This window comes from Sorghum bicolor, chromosome 6 (genome assembly GCF_000003195.3).
Source record: "Sorghum bicolor cultivar BTx623 chromosome 6, Sorghum_bicolor_NCBIv3, whole genome shotgun sequence".
NCBI classification, from domain to species: Eukaryota; Viridiplantae; Streptophyta; class Magnoliopsida; order Poales; family Poaceae; genus Sorghum; species Sorghum bicolor.
The window spans coordinates 55,670,867-55,698,373 of record NC_012875.2 but is presented as its reverse complement, the minus strand read 5'-3'; the positions used below and the strand labels follow the sequence as shown (position 1 = coordinate 55,698,373).

General features: G+C 41.9%; 2 protein-coding genes across 2 annotated transcripts; both read left to right on the top strand.

The window, feature by feature from the left end:
- LOC8072301 (mannosyl-oligosaccharide 1,2-alpha-mannosidase MNS1) lies at window positions 1,280-7,072 on the top strand. Its single transcript, XM_002448439.2, has 14 exons — window positions 1,280-1,586; window positions 2,469-2,516; window positions 2,632-2,808; window positions 2,918-3,030; window positions 3,453-3,518; window positions 3,705-3,876; window positions 4,194-4,283; window positions 5,074-5,198; window positions 5,370-5,435; window positions 5,536-5,644; window positions 5,756-5,854; window positions 6,014-6,094; window positions 6,188-6,358; window positions 6,444-7,072. Exons 1-14 carry the CDS (start codon window positions 1,428-1,430, stop codon window positions 6,660-6,662), a joined length of 1,695 nt encoding a protein of 564 aa, XP_002448484.1. The 5' UTR covers window positions 1,280-1,427; the 3' UTR covers window positions 6,663-7,072.
- On the top strand, window positions 11,869-12,807 carry LOC8072300. The gene is made up of 2 exons (XM_021463891.1): window positions 11,869-11,986; window positions 12,057-12,807. The coding sequence occupies exon 2, from the start codon at window positions 12,074-12,076 to the stop codon at window positions 12,296-12,298; it is 225 nt and encodes a 74-aa protein (XP_021319566.1). The 5' UTR covers window positions 11,869-11,986; window positions 12,057-12,073; the 3' UTR covers window positions 12,299-12,807.

Genomic DNA, 27,507 nt, shown 5'->3' with positions numbered 1-27,507 from the left:
TCTTACCACATGGGACATGGCCTCCAGTCCCCACTTCGTAGCACGCTAGCACTGTAAAAGCATATGCCACTGTATGTTTACATTTCTTTTGAAAATAACAGGACGGGCAAACACCTACTGAATGAATAGATATATGTATTATTAGAAAAAAATGCGTTCAAACAAAGAAAAAGGAAGGTAGTTTCACAAAAAAAAAGGAATCTAGCCCGTGGGTTATAACAGGAAATAACTTCTGTTTTACACGAGAATGTTTACATGATAAATGAGAAGTGAATAGGTACATTGTGTTCCATATGTTACATGTAAAATTTTCAGCCATAAATTTTCAATTATATTTAGTGTTCTCTACGCGATCATGGTGACGAAGATGGACGAATTTAATGCATTCCTAAAACGAGTACTGTCCATTATTATCAAAGCGTTACTAGAGCAACGTCAAAATATTAGGCCAGTTCTAATGAGGTGTTATAAAATTGTCGTTTACATTTAATAAGTTGCCACGTATGCACGCTTGATGACATGATAACATTTTTCAAAAAAAAAGATGTACCATTGATTCAGCTATCAACCCTAGATGACTCATAGAATTAAAGGTACGCTCGGACGTGAGGATCAATTCCATTTTTCACGTTAAACACCAGATCCGTGCCATTTTTTTTTTGATTCGTTTCTGAGGAGAAATAGCGGGAACCGTTTCGCGAGTTTTGCCTACGCTAGTGAAACGACTGGAATCTAGTTTCGCACGATTCGTTTACGAGCCTCTCTCCACTGCACTTAACGCTTGTATGTTTCAATTAATTATTAATTATTTTAAAGTGCAAAAAACAGTTGTATTAAGTTTTCCTACACCCACAAAAGTTCTAACATTTTTTGAAGCATACTTTTATTTATATATTTTTTAATAGAAAAACAATTTTATATATGGATTAGAATCTAGTTTAACAACCAAATATTTTCAAAATTATTCGGATTTATCATCTAGAGTTTTTGGCGAGAATCGAGAACTCTACCAAATGCACCCTAAACGGATACCCATTGAGAGCGATTGTTCTCCATGCTTCATTGCAGTTTTATATTATTGTAAATAATGCTATGAAACTACCTCAGGAGTTAAACATGTGCACAAAAAAGTAGTAACGTTTTTCTCATGAAATTAATAATCATCGGTTCCTTCACGCTTTTTTTATTTTTTCAAAACAAGGAAAAATAATTATTATTACTAGTATAATATACTCCGTACTTGTTACTGACAAGGTTCAACCGGATATTTACAGGTAGGCCCTCCTGCCGATGACCACGGCCGAAACAGAAGCACACAAACACATTCGACGTGGGGACGCCCGAGCGCACGCGCGAATCGCCGCGGACCTCGCCGGAGGCGGCGACGAGCTTGGATCCCGGCGATCTAGTCGCCGGAGGCGGTTCCGATGGCTCGGCGGTCGTCTTCCTCGTCGTCGGGGGCCTGGCGGTACCTGAACCCGGCGTACTACCTCAAGCGGCCCAAGCGCCTGGCGCTCCTCTTCTTCGTCTTCGTCGCGGCCACCTTCGCCTTCTGGGACCGCCAGTCGCTCGTCAGCGAGTACGAGGTGCGCCCCTCTCGCCCCGCGGGAGCTCCCCTGATCCGGGTTGGAGAGTTTAGTGACCGGGATCTGATTACTTCCTGTCGCGTTCTCTGCTTTGCATTTCGATTTGTCGCCATGCTGATTTGTAGCTGGATCTGGTTTGTCGAGAACATGTGGTTATCCGTGGATCTTACTGCGTCAGTTTATAAGGACTAGAAATGGTTGGGATAGTCTACTGTGTTTGTGTAGTGGGGGATTATTATGTTCAGGATTTAACTGATTTTGATTCGGATATTGTAATATGTGACTCAGTCGCTCCTTGCAAACAGAGATGCGAATTAATGGTGAAATTGTATATAGTTGAACACTAAAACTCTCTATATTTATTTAACTGTAAGTTCGTGTAGCTTCGGCTTTGACTGTAATTGGCGATGAGGTTTGGGTCTCCTTTGATTAGCAGGAAATGTACGGATGTATTGAAAATTTTGATCATCTTCTGTGTCTCCCAAGTTGTATGTTGAAGGTGGCGAGTGTGAACCATTTCTTTGTATGTTATGGCTTATGGAATTATAAAGGGCGTAGAGAACTGTAGATTCTGAGTTCTGAGTCACTGGGTCACTGCCATTGTGAAGCTTGTATATCTTATTACCTTCGTACCTTCCTTGTTTTTCTTATCTTGGTTTATGAGATACATTCATCTTTATTAATGCTGTAACTTTGATTGTATCGAGTATGGACCTGATTTGCTTCTTTGTTCTGATTGGGAAATGGTGATATGTACACACACACAGACCCCTTTGCTTCATTTATATCAAGATAGTTCTTAGTTTATCTTGAATCTGATGTGTATACTTTGAGTTGTCCTGATTGTTTCTGATATTAAGCTTCTTCTCCCCCTATTTTCAGTCTGAGATTTCCCGATTAGAAGATGATATAAATCGGTTGCATGACCAGGTAATACAACCAAACTTTTCTTTGAAGTGCCATGCTGGCTTAGTAACCCCTATTCCAGAATCTGTTTCTTGAAAAAACTATTCATACTTCAATTGTTCCGATGTCTTTTCAACAGCTAAGAAAGGCTGGAGTTCATCTGGATGAAAATCCAGTAGTAAGCAACAGGAATTCCAGAAAAGATCTTGTAGAAATTGATCCTGTCAATAATGAAAGGCGGGAAAAAGTTAAAGAGGCAATGCTCCATGCTTGGAATTCTTATGTGAAGTATGCCTGGGGAATGGATGAGCTTCAGGTTTGTTTAGTCAGTAGTAATTCTGATCTGCAGTTGGTTTCACTTTTCCTAACTGATTCTAGTTCTAAAATGCCTTTCTGTCTTTTGCTTTGCTCACCTCGATTCCCAGCCACAATCGAAGAATGGTATCAATAGCTTCGGTGGTCTTGGAGCAACCCTTGTTGACTCACTTGATACGCTGTATATAATGGGCCTGAAAGATGAATTTGAGAAAGCTAGAGAGTGAGTTTTATTTATTTTTTCATCATGTAGAGTTGTAGACCTTTATTCCCTTGCTCTTTCCTTTGGCTAGTAATATTGAGTTAGCAGTCTACTTGTTGTAATATTCAGTTCAATAGACTAGGCCCAGTGCCCCCTGTATTTTTATCATGAATTTATAAAGCAAGATTATTGGGGCACTTACATGCAAAATTCATGACCGTATCTCCTTGACCCCTTATTATAGAGGATTATACAATCTCTTTTTTACTTCACATTTCTTCATGATTCTATCATTTTCATCTGTTCCATATTATAAAATGACATTTATTTTGTATGCTTTTATATTGCTATTTTTGCATGGTAATACTCCTTGGAATTATTTCAGTGCTTTATTCTGATTTTATGCTGCACACCCAATCTGACTAATGCCTATGTCATAACAGCTGGGTGGCGGAGTCATTAGACTTTGACAAGGATTATGATGCAAGTGTTTTTGAAACGACCATAAGGTTGCATTATAAGGTTTACCTTTATTATAGTATTTATTTATCTCCTCATCTTATTTGTTTCTTGCAGATATTTGGCTGCAAAGGCCAATGTTTTCTGGATACACCATCATTATGATCCCTATAGCAAACATAACTACAGCTAGGTTGTCTAATTTTTATTTTATTTTTCTGTTTGTTTATATTCAGGGTTGTTGGAGGTCTGCTTAGTGCATACGATCTATCTGGTGATAAAGTATTTCTTGAGAAGGCTAAAGATATTACAGATCGACTATTACCTGCTTGGGATACAACATCTGGCATCCCCTATAATAGGATAAACCTAGCTCATGGACGAGCCCATAATCCTGGATGGACCAATGTAGGTCACTGGTATTCTTTATTTCAACTGAGTAACCACTTGTATTTAAATCCCTTCCTAAAGTACTGTAGTTCACAAGTAGGTGTACTGATAGTAACCTTATTCAAATCATCCCATGCCGTTTTTTTGTCTTTCAAACATTCATTATTCAGTTTGTAATTTGAGGCTTTGATTTCTATCTCATCGCATAGAACTGAATAACTGATAACTGTACCGCTCGTGATTCTTAGCTGTTTTTAATACATTTTTAACCTGATTATTTTCTTTCTAACTCAGAAAACAATGAATAAATTCCATATGCTTTGTTCCTTTTGCAGGGTGACAGTATCCTTGCAGATTCTGGTACCGAGCAACTTGAATTCATAGCTCTGTCACAGAGGACTGGGGATCCCAAATACCAGCAGAAGGTGCTGCTACTTTTCACTCATTTTCAGATGTCCCTCCAGTTCTATGCTATTAGATGAGCAAATTTAGAGTGAAACCTCAGTGTGAAACATAGCTGTCATTCTTGTACCATATTGTTTCCTTTCCACCATACTTGTTTTTAAGGGAGAGAGCCGAGGCCTTGTTTAGTTCCGAAAAGTGAAAACTTTTCGGTACTGTAGCACTTTCGTTTGTTTGTGACAAATATTATCTAATCATGGACTAACTAGAATCAAAAGATTCGTCTCGTGATTTACAGCTAAACTGTGTAATTAGTTTTTGTTTTTGTCTATATTTAATGTTTCATGCATGTGCCACAAGATTCGATGTGACGGAGAATCTTGAAAACTTTTTGGTTTTCAGGGTGAACTAAACAAGGCCCGAGTGTTTTTTGTTGGATGACAAATCCCATTTGATCCAACCAATTTTGGTGATGTCTACCTGTTTTTACTCACGTATGTGAGCTGAAACATGCAGAATTATTTTGTTCTGGAAAACCCTGAAGAATGTAGTTTTCTCATTCTGATAGTGTTTAAATGAAACATGTGAATCTTGAGCCAAATCATGGGATTTTTAAAGTAAGTTAGGGTTGGTAGAATGTCTTGTCAATGCCTGGCAATATGCATTAGGCTGCTAGTTTTACTAGTATTTTTACTAGTAAAATTCCCTATTCATGTTTGACATTTAAATCCTGTCTTGATGTCTTTCTTGGTTTAGTTGTTTTTATTGTTGGGCACTTGGGCTCTTATTTGAGTTGCTACAATCTAATTTTAGGCGGAGAACGTCATCACACAGCTTCAGAAGATATATCCCAGTGATGGTTTGCTTCCTATCTACATAAATCCTCATTCTGGGACAGCATCATACTCAACTATCACATTTGGTGCTATGGGAGATAGGTAATGTCATTGTCTTCTGACCAAATATTTTCTTCCTGTTTTTTTGGCACTTCGCTCTTGTAGATTTTGTGCTCTCCTATTGGATCATTGCTAATTTTTGTGCTGTGGACCTTAGTTGCTATTGTCTCCAGAAAATTTCAAAAATAAAACTAACTGTCATTTTCTGTTCAGCTTCTACGAATATTTGCTCAAGGTCTGGGTCCAGGGGAATAAAACTGAGCATGTAAAACACTACAGGTTTGGGACTATTGTCAGCTTGGTTTCACAATGTTAACTACGCATTGCAATTTATTCAATTCAACGTGGATAACAATTTCATTCATGTTTTTCCATTCAGACAAATGTGGGAGACATCAATGGAAGGTCTATTAAGTTTAACCAAGAAAACTACACCATCTAATTACTACTACATTTGTGAAAAGAATGGTGGCTCGTTATCTGACAAGGTAATGTATCCCCATTCAGTTGATTGTTAATTGTTGTTGGCAGGCTGCTTGCTGAAGCTTATCCCCCATTCTTCTCTAAAGTTCTGATAGTTCTGCCTGTGACTAACACAGATGGATGAACTTGCTTGCTTTGCTCCTGGTATGCTGGCATTAGGAGCCTCTGGTTATGGACCAGAAAAATCAGAGCAAATTATGAATCTTGCAAAAGAGGTAAATCCTTGTGGTAATCCTCCTTTTTATGGAGATTTCAAGTCTTTTTTTTCGGAAAGAGATTTCAAGTCTTTGTTTGATACACTTGAGAATTAATATGATTTTCTTTCTGTTTGTTCGTATAACTTCTTTTTCTTCTTCTTTGCATTCATGTCATAGCTTGCTAGGACCTGCTATAATTTCTACCAAACCACTCCCACGAAGTTGGCTGGAGAAAATTATTTTTTCCATACTGGACAGGTAGTATGCCAACCCTTTATTTTTTCCTCTTTCAGTAATAAAAATCATGTACCAAACCATCAATTCTGAATGTTATTTTCCTACTGACCATAGGACATGAGTGTGGGCACATCGTGGAACATCTTGAGACCGGAGACTGTTGAATCACTTATGTACCTGTGGCGCTTGACGGGGAATAAAACATACCAAGATTGGGGGTGGGACATATTCCAGGCATTTGAGAAGAACTCCCGCATAGAATCTGGATATGTGGGACTGAGAGATGTAGGTTTCCTCATGACTTCCGTTGTTGAATTTCTGGTGAATAGCATTTTTCTGACACAAGTATTGTTGGAACATTTGTCTTCAGGTGAACACTGGTGAAAAAGATAACATGATGCAGAGCTTCTTCCTGGCAGAGACGCTCAAGTACCTCTACCTACTTTTCTCCCCTCCATCAGTCATATCCTTCGACGAGTGGGTTTTCAATACTGAAGCTCACCCATTGAGAATTGTTCCAGTAAATGATAACAAAGGCATTGGAACGCCGGTCCGACCATTCGGGAGAAAACAGGGAAAGCCTGAGTAACCTTTGGATATAGAGCAGTGGATTTTTGAATCCGCCGTCTGATTCTGACCTCCCTGATGAAGATGTGTTCTGACACGAGGGAACTTTCTGCCTGAAACAGTAAGGGTTAGAAATCACGGCAATAGATTTCTTAGAGCAAAAATCATAGGTAGAGCATGATGCTATATGCGGGGCAGTGACCTCCGTGGATATGATCGGAGGTCAAGAGCCCCATAGAAGCTTTTATCTTCGGACTTGCTTACGCACCTGAGGTGCGTTGTTGATGTGTAGCATACATCTAACTCACTGTCCATATGTTGTTGCTTTCCTGGGGCCTCTGCGGAGCTGTATTGTCATTATGTGCCCCCTAGTTATTACTTTTTTCAGATATGATTTATATAAAAAGGTTGTTTGTGGTTTTCCTTCAGTAAGTACTTCGTTCTCCTCTGGAGTCCTTTACTACTTGTCTACTTCCTGTGGTTAATACTTGGCGAGCCATTAACATGTTAATTGTGTAAACTCTGCTGTCGTTCTGGTCTCTTCCAGTGTTCATGTCATTTGTAAGTTGGGGTTGGGGAGTGGTATATATACACTGTTACAAAAGGGTACGAGCATCCTACGGTCCTACTTGGTGAAAGATGGGTACTGCTGTAGATCAAGGCGTTATCGTGTTCTCTTTTTGGAAATGACGGTGACCAGGTCTTGGAGCGAGTTCACTTCAAAGTAGTCGCTCCGACGAGCACGAAGGAATGTCAAAAGGCCCATTTGACCTTTACCAACTTTCACCGAGTCTGATTTGCCTCAACCAATAAAAAAACTGGGTTTTAACCTTCTTCAACATTTGGAACCGTTCGAATTTGCTCCATGGTTTTAAAACCGTAAACGGTTTTAGCTAATGTGGTGGCATGTTAGCCACGAGACAGATAAATCAAACCACGCGGATAGTTTGGGGTCAAGCAAACTTTATCATAAGATTACAAAAATTTTCCTTTTCAAAAAAGTTATCCAAATACTTTTCTAAAAATATGAACGCATGTGTTGCTTGTACACGCGTGCAGGCACACCCATTCCTGTGAGTACAGAACTTGATGTTGACAGTTCACGATTTTTGGTTAAACTTTTTTTACATCATTCTCTTGTGTGACTGTGTCCATTTTGTGCTAATAATTCAAATCTGACCGATGATCTTTCTAATTGATCTTGGACTATAATAACATAGTCTGATGATCTTTCTGCAGGCTCGGAGCCATATGGCGTCCTAGAACGGTTGATGTGGCCTCATATATTGGTTTAAACCAATTTTAAAATCGTTTAGGTAGAGAATTCGGGCGGTTTCTTTTTTTTTTTTTAGAATCTCGAGCGTTTTCAATTGATAGAGCAATTTCTGGAACCGAACTTGGAGGATAATTGGGAGCCCAAATAGACTTTTCCGGTAGGATAGGACACGTGATCGACACGGATGACCGGGCATGAAGCATGGTCAGGGCCTTGAATGGGTGCAGGCGGGCGGCAGGCAGGCAGGCCCAAACCTCCTGGTACAGCAGCCACAAGTTCCCCCGGCGTCCGGTCCTTTTGGCCCACCGCTGCCTATGGCCGGAGGCCCAAGTCGGCTAAAAAGCCCGGAAGTTATTACATCCCGCGGATCTGTCCCGGCCCGGGCCCTTATAAAACGAAAAGGAAACAATCACCACCAGTGCCGACCTCAACGACAGGCAAAGCTTCTAGTGGATTTTTCCAGGTAGAAGCGCTAAATTAACAGCCATGCGCTGCCTCTGTATGGCTTAAAAGGAAAGAGAGAGCTCTGAGAGAATTTCTGTTTAGGTATGAACCCAAATTTCTGTTTCTAATCTAAGAACTCCTCCGTCGTCGTACACTGTTCTTCTTCTTCTTCCCCAAGCTATTTGCCAATTCTTCCTTTCCCAACTGCTATCGCTCATAGTACCTACCTACGTGCCTTGAAATCACTAAATCATCCACCGGATTTGGATGTTTGTGACACAATGCGCTTGTGCTGTGACGAATGCAGCGTCATGCATGGTACTAATAATCAGACCTTGGTTGGCCGTGTTGGGCTTGGGGGTCTGTAGGTAGGTTGGACGACTTGCAATTCCACAGTTCTTCTCGATGGAGCCAAGTCACGTTAGACGATACGACAACAACCCGATCGATCGATCGATCGAGTGCTGCCTGGGTGATCGATCGAGGACTGGCGAGCGATTCACGGTCCCCTAGCCCTCCGATCCCTGGGTCTCTGTCCGCCGCTGATTAATTTTCTTCTGGTTCGGCAGCGATCGTACAAGTCCTCGATCGAGGCTGTCACGGGTGGAGCAAGGAGAGAATGCACGCCAGCTCACGATATCCGTGTCCTCTTTCTTTTTTTCCGTCCATGGTATATCCCCCTCTGAATCTACCACGGCGCGCGAGATATCTTGTTTGTTTTCCTTCGCGTTTTCATCTCCCGTCACATTCAGGATTTTAGGTATACAAGAAAGCTGACGAGTCGCTGTGCGTGTGTACGTATGGTAACTCAAGTTGGCAGCAGCAGTATCAATGCGAAGATCAGGTCCGGCAAAAACGGCGTGTGCTTGGTATCATTTCACTAATTAATCGCGGCTACGATGCTGGTAGGAGTATATCCTAACGCCACCGGCTTGTCCAGGAACTCTACGGGTTTTCTGTTCCTGGCTTTCATTCGTCTCTCAATTAAGTTAGGTGCCGTGCGTACGTCGTGCGACCTTTTCTGATCGAGAGGCGATCGTCGTCGTCATCATGAATGCCTAGCCCTAGTCGTGTCTCATCAGTTAAATTACTTGCTTGAGCTTAGTTTATGAGTTATTCAGTGTTTTTCTGGTGATTTTTATTTCACCTTTCACTCTTTCAGTTGTTAATTAGCTTGCAATAACGTACTAGTACTACGGAGTAACGGCCACGCCCATCGGCAAGTGCCCCCTCGCGCCGCAACGGCAAGATCTGCGTCGGGTGGGGTGGGTGGGTGCCCGACTGTGCCCGTGCTGCTGCTGCTGCTGCCGCCGTTGCGGCGGCGGTCCCCTCGACTGGACAGCAGGCCGATCCGATCCCGGCCCATCCGCGTCGGCTTGCCGTGATGCCATGACGCCCGGCGGCCGGACGACGGTTTTCCGCGGTCGCCATCAGGACCGTACCGGCCGGCCGGCCACCGTGCGTTGCACGTATTTAGGCCTTGTTTAGTTTAAAAAATTTTGCAAAATAAGAATAGTAGCACTTTCGTTTGTATTTGACAAATATTGTCCAATCACGAACTAACTAGGCTCAAAAGATTCGTCTCGTCAATTTCGACTAAACTGTGCAATTAGTTTTTATTTTCGTCTATATTTAATACTTCATGCATGCGTCTAAAGATTTGATGTGACGAAAAATCTAAAAAAATTTGCAAAATTTTTTGGAAACTAAACAAGACCTAATCACACCCATCTAACTTCGCTCACCTCGTCGATCGGTCACTTCTCAGATTGATGAACGGACGATGAGGGTGTAACGTGTGCGTGTATATATAGCTCTGGAAAGTCTAAATGCAGTTTACTACAGTAGTAATCACGACATCAAATGCAAGTGAAACAGTCTCAACACACACACACCCCGGCAGGATTGACGTGACGACGTCCATAAATCATACGCCTCCCCATCCCATGCGTTCACACAAATTAAGAAAAGGCCACAATATATACTTTTCGTAGAGAGAGAGAGAGAAGCCACAATGAGAAAACCGTGAGCGCGTCTTATCTTATGGAAAAAAGAGCTAAGGCCTTGTTTAGTTCCAAAATTTTTTGGGAAATCGACACCATAGCACTTTCGTTTATATTTGACAAATAGTATCCAATCATACACTAACTAGGCTCAAAAGATTCGTCTCGTCAATTCCGACTAAACTGTGCAATTAGTTTTTATTTTCGTCTATATTTAATACTACATGCAAGCGTCTAGAGATTCGATGTGACGGAGAATTAAAAAATTTTGCAAATTTTTTTGAAAACTAAACAAGGCCTAACATTGCACATGGATCGTCGGAGCACTTGTACTGTTACGCTAGCTGTCAATTGTTTAACAGGAGTAGGAAAACAAGCCTTGCTAATATAATGTCGTTATCAGGCATACCTTAATTAGGCATGGTGTGCACGTCTATATTGGATTCCATCAGGAAAAGCTTCAAAAGTTACACGGAGTATGCTCCTCCGTTTTCTTTGTTTAGGCGCGAAGAGCAACTTTACAGATCCAAGAAAATGAATGACGCTAAGCAGTGACCACTTTATGACCGATTTATGCATGCAGCAACGTTTCATTGCCACGGTGAAATAAGGTCTTGTTTAGTTAATAAAATTTTTAAAGATTGTTCGTCACATCGAATCTTGGGGCATATATATGAAGTATTAAATATAAATAAAAAACTACTAATTACACAATTTGCTTCTAATTAATTTGATAGACGAATCTTTTAAGCCTAGTTAGTCTATAATTGGACAGATAATTGTTAAATACAAACGAAAAGTGTTAAAATAACTAAATCCAAATTTTTTCGCGAACTAAACAAACCCTTAGCCCATTGCATCCCACGTCGCATGCAAAGATTCAAATGCTAGAACGTTTCAGACTGCATAGTAGGATGACGAAAAAATTTCCCAGACGCCTATGTAGGGTGACGAATCCGTCGGCTAACACAAAAGACTGTTAATTTAAACAAATTGCTGAGAAAACCGTGTCAAATCAGAAAGCCTACTAGTCCTTATAAATTTCTGTACAATGCATGCAGAACATCATACATACTACTAGTACATATAACCTTATACTGTTACATACATACCGAATCAACGGTTTGCATTGGTTTAGCAAAAGATATTTAGCAGCCTAATAAACGTACGGCCCCATCAAGCACGCCAAACTTTTCCCAAACGTACGTAGGTACGGATATACTGTATCACAAGCGCTGCCGCTGCATCAAACACGTAACCAAAATTCGGTTATTAGTAGTAGCTGGATCAAACACGCAGATTGGATTGCCGGAAACGGAAAGACGTTTCCCCCGACGCGTTGAAAAACGGAGGCAACGAAACCCAAACAGGGTCGTCTCCACGGTCCACGGCGTCGTGTGCCATTCTTCTCCACTCGTTGCATTGCACTGCACCACCAGGCGAGAAAATCCCAATCGAGTGCGTGTGCGTCCAGCAACGAGCGCGCGCGCGGTTGCGCTGCGCCCTCGAGCCTCGGCCTCTCTATATATACCCGCCAACCCGGGCGCCCCGGCCGCTGCCGCCAGAAATCCCAGTTCCCCCATATCTATCGACACTCAACCCTCGATCCTCCAGGCCAGCCAGGTACCCTTCTTCTTCTTCTTCTTCTTCTTCTTCTTCTTCTTGCAGCTAATTAACAGAAGCGCGCGCGCAGGAAGGGAGAAGGGGGAAATGGCGGCGGCGATGGGCGCGGTGCGGGTGCTGTGCGGCGCGGAGAAGGAGCGGGTGGTGGGAACGCACAAGGCGCCCGGGGCGTGCCCACGCTGCGGCAGCGCCGTGGTGGCCGTGGACGTGGAGAGCGAGCGGCGGATCCTGGGCCTGCCGCTGTGCCTCAAGAGCAAGCGCAAGTACTCCTGCACCAGGTGCTTCCGCCGCCTCGTCACCCTCTACAGCTAGCTGAGCTGAGGAACAAGCTAAGCTAGCAGCGGCTGATCCATTCATTGGTGGTCGATGAAGATCAAGCTCCGATGGCTCGGCTCAATCGATCGACCTTAGCTCATGTGACCGGGAGAAGTTAGTAGCTAGTAATTAGCTTCAGCTTCAGCTTCAGCTTCTTGATTAAGGCTAACCATCTTTCAAGCCGTGATGGATGATGTGTATTGTGTTCTTCTAGCTGCTTGGAATAACTAATTAGAATGTCTCCCGCCGGCACAACCGGCAGTCACCAGAGGGCTAGAGGTGGCTGCAGGCAACGAGCGAGTGTGGAACAGCACGAGATGCTGTCGTCGCCATCTCTGCTTGGAATGTAAATTACAGTACCTAAGTACAGCTTTCGAAAGTTTCTCACAACAAGGTTGCCGTAGTAGTGAGGTGCTCGCTCAGCTTGGAATGCATGCATGAGATGATCCAGGCTTTGTGCAATTGTGGGATGAATGATGAAAATGCAATATGCTGAATTCGGAATATTCGTCGAGTCTCAATCGGGGCAACTTCCTTTCGCCGCTGTAGACTGAGATGACTGCCGCAGTGACTTTTTTCGCTTTAAGCTGGGCTGGGTCCCCATAGGCAACCTCTGCAGTTGGCTGTTGCCGGCCGCTGATGCTGCTTTGTGCTCTGGCCTCCAGCTCCCGGCTCGACCCACAGCACCACACCATGCAGCGACGGAAGCAGAGCTGCTTTCTGGATGCTGACTGGCCGGTTTATACTTTTGTTTGTGTCGATGATCCACGGTTGAAAATCGCCCCATCATCCAGTCCGGTAAATACCTTCCTCGGCTGCGTTAAATTACTTGCAGGGATCATCAGGGAGGGGTTTGTTTGTGGCTGCTGGGATGCACACGGACGGCGTGCATGACCTGGGCACCTGGCCGATCGCCCGCCGCCTATAGGCAAGCACAAGGCGCAAGCACCGCAATCAATCCTGCCGACCGGCCGTCACCTGTGTGCGCCTTCAATTTTTGCGCGTCAGAAAAAATGAACCCGACGAGCTTTCGAATCCCCAACAAGCTGTCAGTATGTTTTGGTCACCCGCCTGTCAGTATATTTTAGGCCTTGTTAACGAATCTTCAGACACAGTATATATATATAGAGTATTAAATATAAATTAAAAAATAATTAATTATATAATTTGTCTAAAAATTACGAGACAAAATTTTTGAACCTAATTAATGTATAATTAAATAAAAATTATCAAACACAAACAACATGTTACAATAGATAAATTTAAAAAAAATTACCAACTAAACAAGACCTTAACTCTGCACCTACAAGCTTCAGCCTTGGAGTCTGGAGAGCATGAAATGATCATGCACGCCATCCAGCTGCTGAATGCACGTGGGTTGACCGGCCTGAGAAGTTTCCATGCGCATGCGCGCACGAGTCTTTGACGCACGGGAATGCCGCCACAAGATATGATACTGTACTGTGTGGAAGAACGACCATTAAAGCGTGTCTTCCATAGGAAAAAGGACCTCGAAAACTACAGCCTTGAAATGACAGGACACATCAAAAACTAAACTTTTTAAAATATGTCACTAAATACATATAAAAACAAAAACTAATTAATTATATAGTTTGTCCGCTAATTATGAGACGAATCTTTTAAGTCTAGTTACTCCATAATTGAATAATATTTGTTAAATAAAAACGAAATACTATAGTGTTAAATTTTTTTTAAAAAAATTAAGCAACAGGTGCAGTGAACCCGTGCGTGCGTGACTGCAGCAGACTCTTTACCTATACGAGCAGTGGAGATGATGAGCGGCTAAGAAACTTATCCTGATTGAGTGATCGCCTGATCGGACATTATATACGAGAGGATGATGTTTCAGATGTCAGAACTCGCAAGCAACTGCGGCTGCTATTTTTTGTCCAGTTTGCAAGTTCCCATCACGGTAACTCTCTCTCACGAGAAATAGAGACGGGAAGGTGCAGTCACGCAGCAGATACAAAAGCAGGCCGAGTTTCAAAAGGCCAAGTGACCGGCGTGGATGTCATGGATTGGATATATATGTGCAGTGAGAGCAACTCTTGAGCTAGCCCTGATAAGTGATACGCGGCCGACGGGTTTTCTCCACCAAGTCTAGATGCGACCAGACTTCTCACACAACAGCGCACCACACACCGTTAGTCCATTCACTTGTCTTATTAGTCGTATCTTTTTTTTGTTGGTCAATAGTATTTTTTTTATAATAAATCAGCTAATAATAATTTCAGCTATAGTTTTACAGACTAGCGAGCATATAATTATTAAGCCCACGTACTTATCACACACAGTAGTAGGAAATCAAGAGGGAAAAAGGTTGGCTTCACCGGTCTCTCCAAGTCAAGTGGGCAGTATTTGCACCTAGCTGGACGGTGAAACAGCGGCCAAGCGTTGCGGTGCATGCGCGTACTACTTTTTTACGAGACGAGTCGCCGGTCAGAGGCGTCCGTGTAACAGTATGTGTACTGGTGTGGCTTTACTACAGTTCTCCCGAAGACGTCACGCGTGACCTTCGGTACACGTACGTTTTTCGCCGTGTCAGTGTCACGTACAGTCCGTGCAGCCGAAGTCCGAGACAGGGACCACCTGATTTTGATTTGCTTTCTACCGTGCCAGATGGAAACCACTACTACACAATGAGGTATTGTTCGATGCTCAAAATGGTCAAAAACCTCGGCCTTTTTGCGTCCCGGGGTTAAAGACCCCTTTAACACCGGTTCGTAACACGAACCGGTGCTAAAGGATCCTGCCCCACGGCTACTGACAGGTGTTGTTGGGGCAGAGACCCTTTAGCACCGGTCAGAGCCACGTGCCGAAGCAAACCCTTTAGCACCGGTTTTTGCCCTGAACCGGTGCTAAAGTTTCGGTTTATAGACCGGCTCCGTCCTCCCCTCTGCCCATTTTAAACCGAGAGCACCATTGTTGTTCTTGGAGCTTCTTCTTGCTTGTTCTTCATTTGTTCTTCATCTCCAACGTTCATCGTTGATCTTCTTCGACTCCGTCATCGTCTCTTCGTGCTTGGAGGTGACTAACTTTTGTCTTTCTTGTCTTTTCATGTTGTTTTTGGCTTGTGATGTTCGCATTATTTTTAGCTCAAATCCACGTTGTTATTTTGAATCATTCACATGAAGTAGTATCCATATATATATATATATATATATATATATATATATATATATATATATATATATATATATATATATATATATATATATATATATATATATATATATATCATATTTTATGGTTGACCTAGTATTAATGTAGTTTGCAAGAATGAATTATAGTATATTTTTATGATCTTAGAAAGTAGGATAGTTCAAATTAATTGGTTTGTTAATATCACTTGATTTATTTTTATTACTACATCCATTGTATCATACATGTTTACTAGTAAATGTGGAATTTATAATTGTTTAAAAATTGAGAATGGATAGTAGATGGCAACCGTGACCGGGTCTTCGGTCTCTCAACGGGTTCAAAAGCGATACCGTCCGGAACTCCCTCTCATTACTTGTGGCAAGTGTGGGCAGAAGATTTTAATGGAGTACAAAGTGTCGAAAGAGGGAGTAAACAAGGGTCGTATATTCTACAAGTGTCCAGATCGTAATGTGAGTTATTTTCAGACATTTTCTTATATATGTGCATATTTTTTTATATTAAACTTTTGATTCTCTCTTTTAATTTCAGTGGGACGGTACCGGCGGATGTACAGGTTGGTACTGGGAGGAAGAATACATTGAACACATTAAGAAATCTTTTGCACAGGTGGTTGAGGCTGAAGGTGGTGAGGCAGTGAGCCGACGAAAGGAGTTCAATGATGTTGATCAAGCGAATGATCTATCTATTATAGTTGGGATCGGACGCGAACTAATTATGTTGCTTAAGTGCATTTTAGTTTTGGTTTTTTTAGTGCTAGTTGCGATTGTATTTGTTTTAGCCAAGCTTTCCTAAATTAATCAACTATGTATCTTAGACATGTTGTGCAATAAGATGAGAAACTATATGTGTGCATTTTTTCATAATATATATGTTATATTTAATGCAGATGGTAACACGTAATTGGATGTATAATGCCGATCGGCGCTCCGAAGAGTTCATTAATGGCGTGCACTATTTCTTAAGTGTGGCCGAGTCAAATAAGAGGGACGGTTTCATGTGTTGTCCATGTGCCGTGTGCAAGAATTTGACGGAATATTCTAACTCAAGAACTCTTCATTCACACTTATTAAAGTCAGGTTTCGTACCAAACTACATTTGTTGGACCAAACATGGAGAAAGCGGGATTATAATGGATGAAGGTGAAGAAGAAGAAGAAGAATTGGACCATGCCAATATTATTGCTCCGTACGGTGGCTTCAATGATGTTGCAATGGGGGGAGATAATGAAGAAGAGGTGGCGGCAGAAGATGATCGGGGCAATGATGCTTTTGGTGATGCCATCCGTGATGCACAAAGAGAATGTGAAAGTGATAAAGAGAAAGCCAAGTTCAAGCGCATGCTAGAGGACCACAGGAAATCGCTATATCCCACCGCTGAAGAGGGGCAAAAAAAGCTGGGTACCACACTAGAATTGCTGCAATGGAAGGCAAAGAATGGTACATGTGACAAGGCATTTGGGCAGTTATTGAAGATCATAAAAAAGATGCTTCCGAAAGACAACGAATTGCCCACCACTACGTATGAAGCAAAACAGGTTGTCTGTCCTTTGGGATTAGAAATCCAGAAGATACACGCATGTCCTAATGACTGCATCCTCTAACGTGGGGAGGAATACGAGAATTTGGATGCATGTCCAGTATGTAAGGCATCACGGTATAAGATTAGACGAGATGATCCTAGCGATGTTGAGGGTGAAGAACGTCATAGGAAGAAAATTCCAGCCAAGGTTATGTGGTATGCTCCTATAATACCACGATTAAAACGTCTGTTCAGAAATAAGGACAATGCAAAGTTGTTGCGATGGCATAAAGAAGACCGTAAGATAGACAATATGCTGAGACACCCTGCCGATGGATCCCAGTGGAGAGCAATAGACAGAGAATTCCCAGATTTTGCAGATGATGCTAGAAACTTGCGGTTCGCCTTAAGTACAGATGGTATGAATCCTTTCGGTGAGCAGAGCAGTAGTCACAACACTTGTCCAGTTACTCTATGTATCTACAACCTTCCTCCATGGCTATGCATGAAGCGGAAGTTTATTATAATGCCGGTGCTTATCCAAGGACCGAAGCAACCTGGCAATGACATAGATGTCTACCTAAGGCCATTAGTTGAGGAACTTCAACTTTTATGGAGCAAACCAGGAGTTCGCGTGTGGGATGAGTACAAACAAGAGCACTTTGACCTGCGAGCATTGCTGTTTGTAACAATCAATGATTGGCCAGCTCTGAGTAATCTTTCAGGTCAGTCAAACAAGGGATATAATGCATGCACACATTGTTATGAAGACCTTGACTGTGTATTTTTGAAAAAATGTCGAAAGGTCGTGTACCTTGGCCACCGTCGGTTTCTTCCTGTGAACCACCCAGTACGAAAGAAAGGCAAGCATTTTAAAGGCAAGGCAGACCACCGGACCAAACCTCTCAATCGAACCGGGGATGATGTATTCGAAATGGTTAAGGATATAAAAGTGGTATTTAGAAAGGGACGAGGCAGCGAACCTATTCCCAAGGATGCTAAGGGACACGTACCCATGTGGAAGAAGAAATCCATATTTTGGGAGCTACCTTACTGGAATGTCCTAGAAGTCCGCAACCGATCGACGTGATGCACCTGACAAAGAATCTTTATGTGAACTTGCTCGGATTCATGGGTGTCTACGGGAAGTCTAAGGATTCACTTGAAGCACGACAAGACTTGCAGCGCATGAAAGAACGAGACAACCTGCATCCAGAAAAGACAGATGATGGACGTCATTACTTAAGCCCTGCTAGCTACACTCTGAGCAAAGAAGAGAAGGAAAGCATGTTTGAATGTCTTAGCAGCATCAAGGTCCCATCTGGATTCTCCTCCAACATCAAGGGAATAATTAATGTGCCAGAGAAGAAATTCCTGAACTTGAAGTCCCATGACTGTCACGTTCTAATGACGCAATTGCTGCCGGTCGTTTTAAGAGGAATTCTACCTCCACACGTACGTCTAGCCACCGTAAAGCTATGTGCATTCCTCAATGCAATTTCTCAGAAGGCAATCAATCCAGAGCAACTAGCTACTCTGTAGAATGATGTCGTTCAATGTCTCGTCAGCTTTGAGTTGGTGTTCCCTCCATCCTTCTTCGATATCATGACACACCTTCTAGTTCATCTGGTCAAAGAGATTCGTATTCTCGGTCCTGTGTTCCTACACAACATGTTCCCCTTCGAGAGATTCATGGGTGTCCTAAAGAAATATGTCCATAGTCGTTCCCGTCCAGAAGGAAGCATTGCCAAGGGCTATGGAACAGAGGAGGTCATAGAGTTCTGTGTTGACTTTATTCCAGACCTTGACCCAATTGGCATTCCTGAATCTCGACACGAGGGCAGACTCAGCGGAAAGGGAACACTTGGGAAGAAAACATATATTGGTACGGGAGACGATTACTTCAATAAAGCACACTACACAGTTCTCCAGAACTCCTCATTGGTGGAACCATATGTTGAGGTACACAAAGATTTCCTACGGTCCCAGTGGCCCGGGAAGAATGAAGCTTGGATAATGCGTCAGCACATGGAAACTTTTGGCGATTGGTTGCGCAAAAAATGTCAAGGTGATGAAAACATTGATGAGCAGCTTTATTTGTTGGCCAGGCAACCATCATGGCATGTCCTCACATACAAAGGGTACGAGATAAATGGTAACACATTTTACACAGTTGGCCAAGATAAAAGGAGCACCAACCAAAATAGTGGTGTACGCGTGAATGCCACGGATCCAAATGGGAACAGACAAACATATTATGGACGCATAGAAGACATATGGGAACTAGTCTATGCAGCTAATTTTAAAGTTCCTTTGTTCCGGTGCCAATGGGTGAAGATGACCGGAGGTGGGGTAACAGTCGACAAGGAGTATGGGATGACAACCGTGGACCTTAACAATTGTGCGTTCAAATACGAACCATTCGTCCTTGCTGCAGACGTGAGTCAGGTGTTCTATGTCAAAGATATGTCTACGAAACCAAAGAGAGGAAAAAATGATGACCACTCAATCATCAATGAGCCAAAGCGCCACATTGTCCTTTCTGGGAAAATAAACATTGTCAGAATTGAGGACAAGTCAGACATGTCAGGCGATTACGAAAGGGATGATCGAATTTCTCCCTTCACAGTTAACAAAGACCCAAGCATTCTGTTAAACAATGAGGATACTCCATGGTTACGGCAGGATCATAACCAAGGGTCATACGTCAAGAAGAAGTTCACTGTTGTGTCGGCTTGACTTTGTATGAAACTATATTTGAGAATTGTGAATTTTTATGTGTGTAACAAACTTTGTATTCATGACTTTGTATTCATGACTTTTCCAATTGTTAGAGATCATCAAATGCAAAAATTGTTATGACTATATGTGTCAATTGTGGATTTTCAACTACACCTTCCCAAAACTTTGTCAAATGCAAAAATGGTCTATATATGAAATGTAGATTTTGATGAGTGGAACAATATTGGTATTCATGACTTTTCCATTCGAGACCATCTAGGGTTCCGAAACCGCTGCGTGGCTATGAGTTCTATGAAAATTCAAAATTCAGTGGTTCAAACTTTTCCAAATGAAAAGTTGACCATTAGACAAAATGTAGAACTTGATGAGTGTAGCAAACTTTGTATTCATGACTTTTCCATTTGGGACAATCGAGGGTTCGGTCAAAGGGTGTGTTTGTAAAAACCAATGCTTTGACTTTGGTCAAACTTGGTCAAATAGCCCATTTGATGACTTCAAATGAAAAAAGTTTGAATACAAAGTTGTTAGAGATCATCAAGATCTACATTTTATATATTGTCCATTTTTCCATTTGGATAATTTTGAGCCAATCCTAATTACATTTCTATAAAATCCAAGACGGGTTTTGGTCAAACTTGGTCAAATGACAAACTAAATTACTTCAAATGAAAATATTTTGAATACCAAGTTGTTAGATATCTTCAAGATCTAAACTTTTTATATACACAACTTTTCCATTTGAGAAAGTCTAAGTTAACAATACCCACCAATTCTTGAATCTCACACAAACTATATGAAACTATATGTGTCAATTGTGGATTTTCAACTACACATTCCCAAAACTTTGTCAAATGCAAAAATAGTCTATATATGAAATGTAGATTTTGATGAGTGGAACAATATTGGTATTCATGACTTTTCCATTCGAGACCATCTAGGGTTCCGAAACCGCTGCGTGGCTATGAGTTCTATGAAAATTCAAAATTCAGTGGTTCAAACTTTTCCAAATGAAAAGTTGACCATTAGACAAAATGTAGAACTTGATGAGTGTAGCAAACTTTGTATTCATGACTTTTCCATTTGGGACAATCTAGGGTTCGGTCAAAGGGTGTGTTCATCAAGATATATATTTTTATATGATTTTTTATTTGATGAAAACTATACCCAACTAGCATTCCTATAATAAATAACAAAAATAAAAAGTTTTACGTCAGTATGATGTGAAAATAAATTTCCAGTTGATTTGATATAGTTTTTGTAAATTTATTGGAATAATATATTTTTGCATTAACAAAATACTAAACATTTCTTACAAAATCATTGCAAATTATAAAAATACAATAAGATATTTATGTTTTAAAATTTTTATGTGTACATTAAAACAAATTACAATATATGTCACTGTTTAAAAAATATTATGCAAAATATTTAATTTACTATACAATTTATAATATAAACCGTATATATAAACAATTGAAAAACCCTAAACTAAAAAACAGGGCCTTTAGAACCGGCCCATAGTGGGAACCGGTGCTAAAGGGTCCTGAAAATATTTCAGGAGCCCGCCCTAGCGCGCGCTGGACCCTTTAGCACCGGTCCGTGGCTGCAACCGGTGCTAAAGGGTCTCTTTAGCACCGGCTGGTAACACGAGCCGGTGTTAAAGGGTGACCCTTTAGCACCGGCTCGTGTTACCAGCCAGTGTTAAAGACCCTTTAGCACCGGTTCCAGCCACGGACCGGTGTTAAAGGATCCGCCCCTATATATGCGCAGAAGCCCTGGATCTGAACAGTTCCTTCGTCTTCGTCGAGCCGAGCCCTTCGTCTTCGCCGCCGCCGTTCGTTCGTCGAGCAGAGCGACGCCGCCGCCGTCCACCACCGTCTCCAGCGCCGCCGTCGACCACCGTCTCCTAATTAAACCGACCCCACGTATACACTGCGCGCGCCGCCGTCCGGCCCCACGTATACACTGCACGCGACACTCTCTCTCTCCTAATTAAACCGAGATCATCACTGCATGCGCAGTGTGTGTGTATATATATATATATATTTATGAATTTTAGTATATTATTCTAGTCTATTACTTGGCTTAATATATTCTAGTAGTGTTTACCTACCAAATTTATTCTAGGAGTGTTTTGTATATATTATTGTTTGTACTATATTATTCTAGTATTGTTTTTTAGTATATTATTCTAGTGTATTACTTGGCTTAAAAGATTCTAGTATTAATTTTTAGAGCACTCCATTCTAGCTAGTATACATGTGTAGTGTTTTGAATTGTTATAAATTATAGTATATTTGTAGTATATTAATATTATTCTTGTATTATTTTGTAGTATTATATTTTAGTATATACTTTATGAATTCTAGTCTATTACTTGGCTTAATATATTCCAATAGTGTTTACCCACCAAATTCTAGTCTAGTAGGGTTTTGTATATATTATTGTTTGTACTATATATTATTCTAGTATTGTTTTTTATTCTAATGTATTACTTGGCTTAAAATATCCTAGTATTATTTTTAGAGCACTCCAACACTTTCATTTGTAGTAATATTAGTGTATTTCTTATCTTATATAGAATATATATATATATATGTATGGTTGCAGACATAGAAATGGCTGACCGTCCTCATGATGATCCTGATTATATGGAAGATGCCATTCAAAATATGATCGACGACGGTAGTTAGTACTTTGTTGATTACCACGACATCATGCAAGGCAATCCTACTGAGCAACAAGAGGGCAATGCCCCTGAGCAACAAGAGGGCAATGCCCCTGAGCAACAACTTGTCGTGCAACAAGAAGAAAATACTGGCGAGGTATGTAAATGTAAACATATATAATTAATGCATCTCTTACATTAGGTTTTAGACTTATTACTTGGTTATTAATTTAATATTTTTGTTTCTATATCTACGTGTAGCCTTCTGGATCGACCTCTACGGAGAGAAGCGTACCTCCACGAGGGCCAAAGAAGTCGTTGGAGGGCCGCTATGTAATCTCTGAGTCTGAGATAGCTACAGGCAGACCACTTGGTGAGCATGCAAATAAATATGTTAGTCACTGTGGATATCTTGTGAGAGATCAAATACCGATAAGTGCTCGTGAATGGAGAGAGAAGCGAGGTGCTCCTGAGATCAGTTTTGTCTCTGATCGTGACAAGGAGTTAGTTTGGAAAGCCGTCACAGACGTTTTCACCTTCGACACCAACAATGAAGAGTTGAAGGTGCGAATTTATGACTGGACTATGAAGAAGATGGCAGTACTCTTCCAGAATTGGAAGAAGTCTTTGTACAATAAATATGTCAAGAAAAACGAGACTCCAAATTTCAACCTCGAGCAATATGTAAAGGTGAGGGCCTTCTGGGATGACTTTGTGCAGTACAAAACATCACAAGAGGGCGAGGAACGAGCCAATAGAAACAAAGAAAATGCCAGTAAAAAGACATACCACCATCATATGGGATCAGGTGGTTATAAGAGTGTTGTTTCCAAGTGGGACCGAATGGAACAGGAGATGCTTGCTAGTGGGGTCACACCCGAGACAATAGCAAAGAATTGGAGCGAGCGCTCCAAGCATTGGTTCTACGGTCATGGGGGAAGCGTGGTCCCAGACACCGGGGCGCTAGTTTGGGGCCAAGAAATCTCTAGAGCAGCAGAGAGACTAGTCCGTGCACGAGAGGCGGTTCAGTCTGGTGAGTTCAGGCCTAACAGGGATTAGGATGAACTCACCTATGCGCTTGAAAATCCTGAGCACGGTGGGCGTACGAGAGGCTATGGGGCAGTTCCGTGGCTGCAATCATTCCAAGCCAATCAAGATACCTACAAAAGCCGCCAGAGAAAGAAGGATGAGGAGGCAGAGCGGATCCGCCGCCTGGAAGCTTTTGTTCTGCAGTCACAAGAGCGCGAGAAAGCTCGTGAAGAATGGATGCAGGCAGAGATTCAAAGGCAAATGCAAGCAGCACTTAGTCAAATGACGAAAGGGCAAGGTACATCACAGCTTGAGGTCAATGTTAGCCCCCCAGGCCAGTTGAAAAGCAGCTGCGCATCCATAGAAGTACCAACCATTCAGGATGACACGAAGCTACACTTCTCCGTGGATGATGTCACAGAGGCTTTTACTACCTGTGAGCTGCCTGTACCAGATGGGAATGCCACCAAAAAGGTGGCTATCGCTGTTGTCAACCCTATCGACCGAACGAGAACTCCAAGAATCCATAATCGACCAGTACCTGGTGGATATGCTAGCGTCTCGGTTGATAACGTTGAGAAAGGTTGTGGCAATGTGCCACTAGACATAGAAGGGGGAGACGGAGAGAAGACCTTAGGTGAAGCTGAGAAGGCATTTATTTGTTGGCGCAAGCGCTTCATAATTATTTCTCAGCATAGGTTTGTGTGTGATTTTACTTCTTATATTATTTATTATGTATTGATATTAAAAAAAAGTTTGCTCACAAAACTTGTAATTGTTTTCTTTGCAGGGACGCCTCCAACCTAAGTCCAGTTCTCTCCCCAGCGCATCATAGTGCTGCGGGCGGTGACAATGCTGAATCTCCTCCAACACCTGCGGTGGCCACACCAACCCCGCCACCGCCTCCACCACGGTCTCCACCTCCTCCACCGAGGTCTCCAACTCCTCCACCGAGGTCTCCAACTCCTCCACTGCGTTCTCCAACGCCAAAAAGATCGGCCCCACCACCTCCACCGCATGCACCGCCCTCTCCAAAGAGTGCACGGTCGGTCCCCTTGCCTCCAAAGCGAGGTAGTAAGAAGCGGTCCGCCCAAGAAGGACCGAATCATCGGTCCCACCTCCAAAGAAGGCTGCCTCAGCAAAGAGAGCTAAGACGCCAGAAAAATTACCTTACGAAAAGAGTGAAGAGGAGGTAATTGCTACATCCAAAGCTGAGGTCCAACAATTTTTTGATAAAATAAAGGAGGATAGGAAAAAACGGCTTAACCCAGAAAAGCGGTATTTTTATGTGAAGCCATCGGAACTGAGGCAGAAGGTGGCGGACCATCAAAAGAAGCAACGCGAAGCTCAGAAAAAGCCAGCACTTTCGGACTATGAGCGGTCTCTGGTCAAGTCTTCACAGCCTACTAAGAAGAGAGTAGGAAAGGGGGTCCCACAGCTCGGAGAAGTATCAAAACCGGTGCCCCCTTTGATTGTGCCAAATCAATACGGCTCAAATGAAGACTTGATGCCAAAGAAATCCTTAGCGTTGTCTGAGCTAGACTCGCTTGAGCGTTACTTTGGACAGAGCGGTTTAAATATGGAAGAAATTGCCGCCATTCTTGGATGCCAAACATTTGAAAAAGCCGAGGTAGTTGATCAATGGAGGACAAGATATGAACCGGGCAGGAGTCTATTCGACCCTAAACGTTTACACGAGCTCGGCACACAAATGTTTGCAATAAACAAATGGTGCATTGAGGCGTCTAAAAGGAGAGAGAATTGGATTTCTGTTCGTATTAGACAACATCACTACTTCCGTGGAGATGACCTCATATACGTGCAGTTCGAAGAATTGCACCAATTATGCCACCTCGATGCTCTTGACAAATCTCTTGTCAGCTGCTTTTGTCTGTAAGTATTTTTTCTTTTTATTATACTTCTAACTTCTTTAATTACATGTATATAATCCTTACACACTTAGGATTTGTATGTATATATGCAGGCACCAAATGAGAGAGCTCAGAATGAGAAATGACAATAGTATTGGGTTCGTTGACCCTTATATTGTTTTCAAGGCTCCGCAGGCAGTGTGGACAGCAGATCATGAGATAGAAGTCTGCACCAATCTTATGAGGTTCTTTGTGAACCAAAAAGAAAAACAAAAAATACTCTTCCCCTTCAACTTCGAGTGAGTTATATAGTTATTAAGTGCATGCATATTTTATTTTACATTATAGAACTGACTATATATATATGTGTGTGTAAACAGCTTTTACTGGATACTCATGGTCATTGAAATTCCCAAGAACCGGTTGATAATCTTTGACTCAATGAGAAAACCACAAGAAAATTATCAACAAATGGTAAACATTATTCAAAGGTACGTAATGTCGATCTCAGCTACAAAAATATCATAATATGACTCTGTAATTATTAGTTCACGATCCACAATGGCTGTGTATAGGGTTTGGGAAAGATTCATTGACCGTGAACATCTCAGTGGATGTAAAGCGCCGCTTAACATAATACATCCACAAGTAAGTTCTACTAGCTAACAAACTTTCACTAACTTTTAGCCTTCTTATTGTCGTGGTCGTGAATATTTTTATATATATATCGTACAGTGGTGTTTAAGACAAGAAGGGGAGAACAATCTATGTGCATATTACGTGTGCAAATTCATGATGGCACAAATCAATCAAACACCCACAGAGACGCTCAGATTACGTTACATGTCTCTTTTCATTATTTATACCTTTTCATTATTGAATAACTTAGATAACTAATACCTTTTTTATTTATTTCAAATTAAAGACGGAATGGCTGAGGGAAAAGGTCCTACAACAAGACCGAATCAAAGCTATCCAAGAGACGATAGCAGGATTTCTCCGCGACCAAGTGATCAATCCAAACGGCGAGTTTCACTTCAACGACAACGAAACTCTTATTCCAAACAACGATGATCATTTGTATCGTTTGTAGACATTGGGAGAAAAACTCTATGTATATATGTGTTACGAATTTTGTACATATAAAACTATATATATAAAGCTTTTTACATATCTATTTAATTTTTGATGTGGTCTATTCATTTTATTATAGGCAAAGCTTAATTATTAAGCTAAGCCTATAATTTTCATTTATATATGCTTAGTATGCGTGTAATATAAATATATTATTGTATTAGCAAAACATGTATTGAAAAACCTATTATTATATAGGGGAGCTTTAGCCCCGGTTGCCAGAACCGGGACTAAAGGGTGAGCCTTTAGCCCCGGAAGGGCAGCACCGGCTCGGGAACCGGGGCAACAGGCCCTTTCCGACCGGTGCTAATGTCCGATCATGCAGCAGTGAACCAACCCACCAGTCCACGCAGCGCCCACGCTACAGTATGTACACCCGTGTGGCGTAGTATGGGTGTACTCCTCCTCCGTTCCGTTTGGGTCCCCTCGGTCGATCTCCTCCAACCTTGAACGATCGCCCGGTGATCCGCACACGTACATACGGCTGGCTGGCGTAGTATATCGATGACGACGCTCGCCGGCCGGACGGCGGTTATACTCGCAGACGAACATTAATAATCGTGGTGGGAGGACGTCACAGCATGCATGCATGCATTCGGAGAGAAAAATACATATTGCGCGCGGAGCTCATGCACAGCGCGACCACGGGGGGACGCCGGATGCACATGGACGCACGCGCGGCGGCCGGCAGCTAGCATGTGCCCATATACAGATATTATCATATACTCTACGATGATATAATAAAGTCGAGAATAAACGTTCACATAAATTTATTTTGAGAGGAAATCTCTCCTCGCCAAAAGTGTGAGCGCGCTGCCGATCGATTAATGTTGGTTGTTCGATCGAGAATATGAATACTGGTTGTTGGAGCGCTAATGGCCTGCTAGGATGTTTCATTCCATTGCGTGGTGAAATGGGCAAATTCGCACTTGATTTGTTTATTGACAAAATTTAGAATAGTAAGGCTAAGCTACTCGCAAAAAAAAACGAAGAAGAATAGTAGGCGGCTCAACAAAATTAAATTGGGACAGGTAGGAATATGCATGCATATATGGATA

Bases quoted from the DNA above. Each gene is read 5' to 3' on its own strand.
- LOC8072300 (XM_021463891.1), top strand. From the start codon at position 12,074: ATGGCGGCGGCGATGGGCGCGGTGCGGGTGCTGTGCGGCGCGGAGAAG.
- LOC8072301 (XM_002448439.2), top strand. From the start codon at position 1,428: ATGGCTCGGCGGTCGTCTTCCTCGTCGTCGGGGGCCTGGCGGTACCTG. The intron at 3,877-4,193 runs GTAGGTCACTGG...TTCCTTTTGCAG, and splicing joins ATAATCCTGGATGGACCAAT to GGTGACAGTATCCTTGCAGA. The intron at 5,199-5,369 runs GTAATGTCATTG...TTTTCTGTTCAG, and splicing joins TTTGGTGCTATGGGAGATAG to CTTCTACGAATATTTGCTCA.